At 43.1% G+C, this 10724-nt stretch overlaps 1 protein-coding gene across 2 annotated transcripts; it reads left to right on the top strand.

Annotated features, from left to right (window-relative positions):
• Positions 1-906: 906 nt before the first annotated feature.
• On the top strand, positions 907-9025 carry rbm28 (RNA binding motif protein 28). Of its 2 annotated transcripts, none has more exons than XM_071343434.1 (18): positions 907-1367; positions 1552-1704; positions 1830-1936; positions 2263-2338; positions 2812-2904; positions 3062-3257; positions 3625-3803; positions 3954-4127; positions 4308-4381; positions 4504-4639; positions 4717-4781; positions 4948-5106; positions 5386-5535; positions 5940-6014; positions 6099-6267; positions 6422-6641; positions 8321-8438; positions 8542-9025. In XM_071343434.1, the coding sequence occupies exons 1-18, from the start codon at positions 1250-1252 to the stop codon at positions 8677-8679; spliced, it is 2400 nt and encodes a 799-aa protein (XP_071199535.1). In that variant the 5' UTR covers positions 907-1249; the 3' UTR covers positions 8680-9025. The 2 variants fall into 2 exon arrangements, with proteins under 2 accessions (XP_071199535.1, XP_071199534.1); XM_071343433.1 differs by having other exon boundaries at positions 3613-3803.
• The last annotated feature ends 1699 nt before the right edge of the window (positions 9026-10724 follow it).

Genomic DNA, 10724 nt, shown 5'->3' with positions numbered 1-10724 from the left:
CTATTATAATAAATTAGATACTTGTTTAGTAGACTTTTGGCAGAATAAGTAATTGTTTCGGAATTGCACCAGAAATGTCATGTAATATGTGATATAGCTTCTGCACTGTGAATGCATTACGTAGGTTACGTAGAACTCTGAATACCTCAACAGCACCATTCCATGGTGACAATCTCTATTATGTTAAATGAATAGTATAGTGCAAAGTGTATTGTGAAATTAGTTTATTATGACAGACAAACACTGCTATTTTTTTTTTTTTTTTTTTACCGTTATTTTACCAGGTAAGTTGACTGAGAACACGTTCTCATTTGCAGCAACGACCTGGGGAATAGTTACAGGGGAGAGGAGGGGGATGAATGAGCCAATTATATGATATGTGTGATTGTATATGTTGAAAATTATCTATGCAATCTTCATGAATTTTTATTAAAATAAATAATGTTTTGTCAAGACATACTGCAACTCTTCAATGCAATGTTTTCCAACAGAAGTGCCATTTTCCCGTAACTGGATAAAAACATGAAGTGAGATGAATTTGTCAGTTTCCATTAGTTGATTTTCAAATATTTACACTGGAAAGGATGCCAATTCTAAAATGTTCTTTATACAAGATCTTTACATGATTTGGTTCCTAGATTTAGTGAAAAAATGTTTTGCCAACCTTTGCATGTCATTATCTGCCAGTACCACCCTGACCACTTGTGTTAGCTATTATCATGTGTTTTATTTTTGGAGATCATTGTTAAAATAACATTAATGTTGGACTTTGTTTGACTCTGGTTGGTGGAAACATGCATGTCTTTTTAGATGGATGGCGCAAAAGCCTGCACATACAGCTAGTAGCTTTGCATGATACATGCACGGTGGCAGGAATGCACTGACTAGTTGGTTCGCTTACTGTCATAACGAAGAAGAAGAGTTGCCGGAAATCACGGATTACAACTTCCTTTCAATTCCAAGATGGCTGCCCTATTCGGAAAACGTGTGTTTACCATTTGAACAAATTTGCGCTTACCATGCTTTCATAGTTTTCCTATTCTTTTGATAGAACTGTCAATATATTGGAAGTAAAGGTTATTTGTTTGCATAGTTTACAATTATCTGTGGCGAGTATACATTTGGAAGTGTTGGAAAGAAAGTAGCTAGCTAGTTTGTCAGCTTGCCAGTGTGTTCCATTGGTTGACTGGCTACCAAAAAGCAACAGTGATCAGAACAAGAAACGTAAGGTCTTAGCACAGAATAAGCAATGTCAGCCCTTACAATATTCGTCCGGAGTTTGCCAGCAGATGCATCTAACGACCGCCTGGAGGAGATATTCTCTGAGATTGGACCTGTGAAGCACTGCTTTGTTGTCAAGGAAAAAGGTGAGACGGCTACTAGCTAACGTTAGCTAACTTAGCTAATTTGTCATCTTTGTAAAATTGTGCTGATTATTTCAACTTCATCATGTCATGAAACTACAAGAAGCCAGACCCTGTCATGCTTTGTAATAATATTAAACAATATGTGTGAGAAGTTAAACAACAGTCTGGCATGTGGTCCTTACAGGTGCAGAGAAATGTCGGGGGTTTGGGTATGTCACCTACTCCATGGAGGAGGATGCACAGCGCGCTGTGAGAGAGGTGAAAGACTATGATGGACAGAAGATAAACGTGTCGGTGGCCAAGAAGAAACTAAACGACAAGAAAAGGGGAACAACAGGTTTGTAAAACTTATGTGGATGCTTAGTTTGCTATTTAGGTACCTACGTAATTCATAACCATCTTACATTTGTGATGGTGAAATTAGAGTTTCAAATATGTATTGTGGTCTTGTCTAAAACACAGCCATGGCACCAAAAGATCCAGTACCACAAAAAGAACAGAAATCTGAAAGAGGCTTAAAGAAAAACAGAAGGAAAGCCAGACTGATCATCAGGAATCTCAGTTTCAAGGTATGAAACACATAAACACTCACACAGATAAACAATATTTCTCTTTGTCCTCCGCTTTGTGTGAGGGTGCTTTATTGTCAGCAGTTAAGAAAATATGTAAGATGTTTTATTGTCACGTACACCAGATGTGTTGTTTTACAGGGTCAGCCATAGTATTACGGCACGCCTGGAGCAAATTAGGGTTAAGTGCCTTGCTCAAGGGCACATCATCATTGTCGGTTCAGGTATTCGAACCAGCAATATTCCGGTTACTGACCCAACGCTCTAACTGCTAGGCTACCTGCTGCCTAGTTAGTTGTGAATGTTTATGTTTTATGTTCCCACAGTGCTCGAATGAGGATCTGAAGCAGACCTTTGCTAAGTTTGGGACAGTTATGGAGGCTAACATCCCGCTCAAACCAGGTACAGACTTCACTTTGAGGCCCTCTGTAGCTCAGTTGGTAGTGCATGGTTCTTGTAAGGCCAGGATAGTGGGTTCTATTCCCGGGGCCACCTATACATAAAAATGTATGCACGCATAACTGTAAGTCACTTTGGATAAAAGCGTCTGCTAAATGGCACACATTCCATTACTTTGAGCGAATCACCACCCAACCACACTAAGCACGGTTGATTCTTGGTGCAATCACCAGCCAACCACACTAAGCACTGTTGAGCCTTGGTTCAATCACCACCCAACCACACTAAGCACTGTTGAGCCTTGGTGCAATCACCACCCAACCACACTAAGCACTGTTGAGCCTTGGTGCAATCACCACCCAACCACACTAAGCACTGTTGAGCCTTGTTGCATTTTGTTGCGCTAAGACAACTTTAATGTCAATAACATGTTTTCTATGTGGTGGCTGACCATTCCTCACTCTGTTCATCTTCAGATGGGAAGATGAGGGGCTTTGCGTTTGTCCAGTTTAAGAATGTCTTGGAGGCAGGAAAGGCCTTGAACGCCATAAACCTGAAAGAGATCAAAGGTGAGACACCTTAACCTGCTGTGTGTGTTTGTATGTGTGAGAGACGGACACCTTTTTCTGCCCTGTGAATATCTCGCATAAAGATGGGGAGCATCTCAACAGTCTACTGTAGCTTCCTCTACTCTGATCAAGTCATTCTATCCTCTATCCTTTACAGGAAGGCAGGTAGCTGTGGATTGGGCTGTGGCTAAAGACAAGTTTGTCGCTACTCAGCCAGGAGCTAAGAAAGAGGAAAAGGTTGCAGCAGAGAAGGCGGCACCTGAAAGTGACTCTGAAGAGGAGGTGAAGGTGGAGGAAGATGAAGAGGAGGAGGAGGAGAAGAAGAAAAAAACAGTAGCACATTCAAAGAACAAGTATGAGCTTTTGCAGTCTTAATCTGTATTTCTGTATGTCCTCAGTTTATTGAACTAAAGTGAATGATGGGCTGTAAATATTTAGACCAGGGGTGTCAAATGTATTCCATGGAGGGCCTAGTGTCTGCAGGTTTTTCTTTTTTCTTTAAATTCAGCCCTACACAACCAGGTGTGGGGAGTTCCTTCGAAAACCCACAGCCACTCTGCCAACCGTGGAATGAGTTTGACACCTATGATTTAGACCTACGCTACATTTATCATGTCTGAATTGGTCTTCTTTGGCCTGACTTTGTCCTTTGGTTCTGAGGACTGGAGTACTACAGCCAAGTTTTTGTTGAACTATTGTGTTTAACAGTCCTCTCTACAGAGTCATCTCTAAGCCAGCTCAGCAGCCAGACAGCCCATCAGAGCACGAGAGCGAAGAGGAGGATGGAGAGGATCATGAGGAGGATGAAGATGCAGAGTCTCAGGAGTCAGATTGCGATGAAACAAGTGACCTTGCGTCTGATAAAGATGATGACGAAGATGAAGATGATGAGGATTCTGGTATGAATCGGTTGTCTTTTCTTGTGATTAAAGTGTGTATGCTCCACCTTGCCCTCCGTTTGAACCCCTCTGACTATTCTCCCTCTGTCTCTCTGGTTCTCTCTTGCTCTCTCTCTCTCTCTCTCTCTCTTTGACTCTCTGTTCCTCTAGATAGTGCAGCCAACAGGAAGCCCCTCCCATCAGATATTAATCAGGGTAAAACCATCTTCATCAGGAACCTGTCGTTTGATACGGAGGAGGAGGGCTTAGAAGAGGTGTTACTGCAGTATGGAGAACTGAAGTACATCAAGATCTGCCTACACCCAGACACTGAACACTCTAAAGGTATAGTCCTGGCTCCAACACAACATCATTATCTCTCTCTATCTCTGACTCACTCCCCTCTTAAAGTTAACCAATGCGATGAAGTGATTCCAGTCAGAAGATAGAAGTCTATATGTTAACATTGAATCATGATTGTGTTGGTTGGTAATGGTTGTTGACTGTGTTGTTGTGTTTGGTCAGGTATTGCATTTGCTCAGTTCAAGTCTAAAGAAGCAGCAGAGAAATGCATTGCTGCTGCAGAGGACGAGTCAGAGGTGAGACGGAATAGAATGTTAAAGTACTCATGTATTCTCTACGTACATCTCTTCTGATGAGTTTTGAATTGATGTTATCTATGTTTGGGGGTAACATGTTTGTGTGTGTCTGTCTGTCTCAGAGCGGGGGTATCCGTGTGGATGGTAGGAAGCTGAACGTTGTAGCGGCGGTGAGCAGAGAGGACGCCGTCAAACTAAAGGACAAGAAGGTTAAAACTCATACAGGGACCAGAAACATCTACCTGGCTAGAGAGGGATGTAAGTTACTTCTCTCCTCCCTTTTCCTCTCCTCTCCCCACCCCTCCATCTCATATCTCTCTCTCTCTCTCTCTAAGTGATACGGGCAGGAACGAAGGCAGCTGAGGGTGTTCCAGCAGCAGACATGGCCAAGAGGACCCGAGTGAGTACTTCCTGTTTTTCATCCAATCAAAGCATCAGAGTGTTGTCTTACAACCAATCACAAAAACATTGTGTTGGTAACTGAGGGCTTGTGTCCTCAGTGTATGTTTGTTTGAGGAAGGCCGGAGTGTGTACATTTGTTAACGCTCTCCTCTTTCCTGTCTTAGTTTGAGGACCTGAAGCGGACCAAGCTACGGGACATTAATGTGTTTGTGTCTAAGACCCGCTTGTGTGTCCACAACCTGCCCAAATTTGTAGACGTCAAACAACTACGACAACTCTGCCTGAAAGCTGCAGGGGGTGGCAAGGTGGTCCGCATTACTGAGGTAAGAAACTACTACCACTTTTCCATAGCTGTTTCCATCTGATTAAAATCTATGTCATTAGGTCTTCTCATCTATCCGGGTGATCTGTTAGTGACCACCTGGTAGCATTATTGTCCTATAAAGTTTCCTGTCCATGTTGAATGGCCTTTCATTTCTCTTTACAATCTCTCCCCAATTTTCTCTTCTTTCTGTGTCTACCATTTGCCTCTATTCTCCCTTTTCTTTTCCTCACTATCTTCATCTGTATGCACCACCACCCCACCTCTTCCCCCCCCCCAGTGCAGGGTGATGTATGATAAGAAGCCGGAGCGTGGTCAGGTGTTAGGCCGGTCGCTAGGTTACGGCTTCGTTCAGTTCCAAGAACATGAACACGCTCTGAAGACACTTCGATACCTCAACAACAACCCTGACATCTACGGAAACACCAAGGTGTGTGTGTGTGCCGCTGTGTCATTGTTGATCTGTGTGTTATGGACACATGAGTCCAGAGTACGTCTTTAACCTTGTCCTGGACAGAATGCAGTTGTGTTTGAGAGTGTAAATCCCAGGTTATTTTTCCGAATGTTGTCTTTGCATCTCAGTAGCTGATGTCAGTAACTTGCAGTAATTTATATCGGAATAACATTGGATATGGACTCAAACATTGTAGTCATCAATATTGAGGAGAATGTTGAATTACACATACTCATGTTTGGTTTGGCAACCTACAGCATCTGATCAATTTTTACAGTTTTCTTGCTAAATTATGAGAATGTGTTATTGAAAAGACTATTCATAGGTTGTTATTAAAGTTTCTTTTCTTGTGTGATTTACTGTGTGGTGTCTGTCTACAGAGGCCCATCGCTGAGTTCTCTCTTGAAGATGGAAAGAAGCTGAAGATGAAAGAAATCCGACAACAACATGTCAAGGTGTGTCTCTCTTCTGTGTGTGTGTGTGTGTTGGTTTGTGATGATTAAAATGAAGAGTAACAATTTTCTCTCCATGGTTACCAGGAGCGTTTCAAGGGGCGGGGCCCTCAGGGAGGAGGGAAGCCGCAGTCTGGAGGCAAGACTGGACCTCAGAGGTGTGCGTCTAAAACCCAGAGTGCCATGGTAACGAAGGAGGGGCCAGCGAAGACGCAGACACAGTCGTTACCATCCGGCCAGGACAGAAAGGATGGAGGTATGACGCTGTACATTTCTGCCCTAACCCTGAATATAATACAAACAGCTCACCATTTCTGGTGGAAGTTCTATTTTCCCTCCTTTTTCTGTCTTTGTTTTTGATTTTTTGTTGTTTCTGACATTTCTCTCGCTTTTCTTTCACTCTCGTCTAGTACCTCCCCCCCAGCCACAGGCCAAGACCCTGTTCCATGCCCAGACCCAGCCACAGGACCAGACCCTGTTCCATGCCCAGACCCAGCCACAGGGCCAGAAGCAGGGCCGGCAGTATGCAGGCTTCCAGACCACCCCGGTTCTAGAACATGTAGAACTGGAGGATGGAAAGAAAAGACGGAAGGTTCTAGCCCTACCTTCTCACCATGGCCCAAAGATCAGGTAACACATACAGTTGAAGTCGGAAGTTTACATAGACTTAGGTTGGAGTCATTAAAACAAAATTTTCAACCACTCCACAAATTTCTTGTTAACAAACTATAGTTTTGTCAAGTCGGTTAGGACATCTACTTTGTGCATGACACAAGTAATATTTCCAATAATTGTTTACAGACAGATTATTTAACTTATAATTCACTGCATCACAATTCCAGTGGGTCAGAAGTTTACATACACTGAGTTGACTGTGCCTTTAAAGAGCTTGGAAAATTCCAGAAAATTCTGTCATGGCTTTAGAAGCTTCTGATAGGCTAATTGACATCATTTGAGTCAATTGGAGGTGTACCTGTGGATGTTTTTCAAGGCCTACCTTCAAACTCAGTGCCTCTTTGTTTGACATCATGGGAAAATCAAAAGAAATCAGCCAAGACCTCAGAAAAAAATTGCAGACCACCACAAGTCTGGTTCACCCTTGGGAGCAATTTCCAAAAGCCTGAAGGTACCACGTTCATCTGTACAAACAATAGTACGCAAGTATAAACACCATGGGACCATGCGGCTGTCATACCGCTCAGGAAGGAGACGCGTTCTGTCTGCTAGAGATTAACGTACTTTGGTGCGAGAAGTGCAAATCAATCCCAGAACAACAGCAAAGGACCTTGTGAAGATGCTGGAGGAAACAGGTACAAAAGTATCTATATCCACAGTAAAACGAGTCCTATATCGACATAACCTGAGAGGCCGCTCAGCAAGAAAGAAGCCACTGCTCCAAAACCGCCATAAAAAGCCTGACTACGGTTTGCAACTGCACATGGGGACAAAGATCGTACTTTTTGGAGAAATGTTCTCTGGTCTGAAAAAAATATAACTGTTTGGCCATAATAGCCATCATTATGTTTGGAGGAAAAAGGGGGAGGCTTGCAAGCGAAGAATACCGTCCCAACTGTGAAACACGGGGGTGGCAGCATCATATTGTGGGGGTACTTTGCTGCAGGAGGGACTGGTGTACTTCACAAAATAGATGGCATCATGAGGATGGAAAATTATGTGGATATATTGAAGCAACATCTCAAGACATCAGTCAGGAAGTTAAAGCTTGGTCGGAAATGGGTCTTCCAAATGGACAATGACCCCAAGCATACTTCCAAAGTTGTGGCAAAATGTCTTAAGGACAACAAAGTCAAGGTATTGGAGTGGCCATCACAAAGCCCTGACCTCAATCCTATGGAATATTTGTGGGCAGAACTGAAAAAGTGTGTGCAAGGAGGCCTACACACCTGACTCCGTTACGCCAGCTCTGTTAGGATGAATGGGCCAAAATTCACCCAACTTTTTTTGGGAAGCTTGTGGAAGGCTACCCAAAACGTTTGACCCAAGTTAAACAATTTAAAGGCAATGCTACCAAATACTAATTGAGTACTAATTGAGTGTGTAAACTTCTGTGATGAAAGAAATAAAATAAATCATTCTCTACTATTATTCTGACATTTTCACATTCTTAAAATTAAGTGGTGATCCTAACTGACCTAAGACAGGGACTTTTTACTAGGATTAAATGTCAGGAATTGTGAAAAACTGAGTTTAAATGTATTTGGACAAGGTGTATGTAAACTTCCGACTTCAACTGTACTTTACCTATCATAATGTAACCCAAACTACATGGTATAATTTTCGTTGTGCAGGGCACGTGATAAGGGGAAGCAGCAGCCTGCCCAGCTTAAGAAGCCCAAGAACCGGCCCAGCAGGAGAGAGCTTCAGGGAGGAACATCACTGGAGAAACCTACACAGCCCAGAACAAAGGTTACACTCGCGCGCGCACACACACACACACACATTACCCATGTCTGCATGTCGTGGCCCCAAGAACAGGTAATACATCGAACTGTCTTCAATTGTTTTCCAGAGCGCTAAGGGGGCCAAGAAGCGGTTTAGGAGCCAAGAGGATGACCGCTTTGACAACCTGGTTGAACAGTACAAGAGGAAACTGATGGGCGGCAACAAGACCACAACCATCAAGAAGAACAAGTGGTTCAACAGTTAGTTGTGTGAGAGAGAGATAGAGTCCGGCGTAATACACTGTCATATGTCTGTGTCCTCATGTTGTACACAACGTGTGGTGTGCCATCAGTGGTAAAGGAAAGCTAAGAGATGGAATATCCGAATATAATTCACTTCCTGAATTGACCCTGACTCTGACAGACTGCATCAGCTTGAAGCACATGTTAAACAATGTGTGTGTTCTTCACAACAGATGCTGATGCTTTACTCTGTACTGTGTTTTATGTTCATGTTAACTATTGGTCAATAATAATGTAAAGAATATCAGAGCTTTCAAAAATGTAAATGACTGACGTTTTTATTAAAGAAGTTTGTTTAGGCTGTCTGTATTTATGTTAAATGGTCATCTGTGATTCATGAACATTTTTCAAAGAATCAATACATTTTGGGAACATCCACATAAAAAAAAGAAGTTATTTCACCTTTATTTAACCAGGTAGGTAGTTGAGAACAACTTCTCATTTACAACTGCGACCTGGCCAAGATAAAGCAAAGCAGTTCGACACAAACAACACAGAGTTACGCATGGGATAAACAAACGTACAGTCAATAATACAGTAGAAAAATCAATATACAGCATGTGCAAATGAGGTAGGATAAGAGAGTTAAGGCAATAAATAGGCCATGGTGGCGAAGTAATTACAATATAGCAATTAATCACTGGAATGGTAGAATGTGCAGAACATGAATGTGCAAGTAGAGATACTGAGGTGCAAAGGAGCAAGTTAAATAAATACAGTATGGGGATGAGGTAGATTGGATGGGCTATATACAGATGAGCTATGTACAGGTGCAGTGATCTGTGAGCTGCTCTGATAGCTGGTGCTTAAAGCTAGTGAGGGAGGTAAGAGTCTCCAGCTTTAGTGATTTTTGCAGTTTGTTCCAGTCATTGGCAGCAGAGAACTGGAAGGAGAGGCGGCCAAAGGAAGAATTGGCTTTGGGGGTGACCAGTGAGATATACCTGCTGGAGCGCGTGCTGCTATGGTGACCAGTGAGCTGAGATAAGGCGGGGCTTTACCAAGCAGAGACTTGTAGAAAACCTGTAACCAGTGGGTTTGGCGATGAGTATGAAGCGAGGGCCAACCAACGAGAGCGTACAGGTCGCAGTGGTGGGTAGTGTATTGGGCTTTGGTGACAAAACGGGTGGCACTGTGATAGACCGCATCCAATTTGTTGAGTAGAGTGAGGTTATTTTATAGATGACATCACCGAAGTCGAGGATCGGTAGGATGGTCAGTTTTACGAGGGCATGTTTGGCAGCATGAGTGAAGGATGCTTTGTTGCGATATAGGAAGCACATTTTAGATTTAATTTTGGATTGGAGATGCTTAATGTGAGTCTGGAAGGAGAGTTTACAGTCTAACCAGACACCTAGGTATTTGTAGTTGTCCACGTATTCTAAGTTAGAGCCGTCCAGAGTAGTGATGCAGGTGCGGGCAGTGATCGATTGAATAGCATGCATTTAGTTTTTACTTGTATTTAAGAGCAGTTGGAGGCCACGGAAGGAGAGTTGTATGGCATTGAAGCTCGTCTGGAGGTTAGTTAACACAGTGTCCAAAGAGGGGCCACAAGTATACAGAATGGTGTCGTCTGCGTAGAGGTGGATCAGAGAATCACCAGCAGCAAGAGCAACATCATTGATGTATACAGAGAAGAGAGTCGGCCCGAGAATTGAACCCTGTGCCACCCCCATAGAGACTGCCAGAGGTCCGGACAACAGGCCCTCCGATTTGACACACTGAACTCTATCTGACAAGTAGTTGGTAAACCAGGCGAGGCAATCATTTGAGAAACCAAGGCTGTCGAGTCTGCCAATAAGAATGTGGTGATTGACAGAGTCGAAAGCCTTGGCCAGGTCGATGAATACGGCAGCACAGTAATGTCTCTTATTGATGGCGGTTATGATGTCGTTTAGGACCTTGAGCGTGGCTGAGGTGCACCCATGAGCAGCTCAGAAACCAGATTGCATAGCGGAGAAGGTACGGTGGGATTCGAAATGGTCGGTAATCTGTTTGTTAACTTGGCTTT

The sequence above is a fragment of the Salvelinus alpinus genome, chromosome 15 (genome assembly GCF_045679555.1).
Source record: "Salvelinus alpinus chromosome 15, SLU_Salpinus.1, whole genome shotgun sequence".
Lineage (NCBI taxonomy): Eukaryota > Metazoa > Chordata > Actinopteri > Salmoniformes > Salmonidae > Salvelinus > Salvelinus alpinus.
This window is presented reverse-complemented; position numbering and strand designations above follow the sequence as displayed.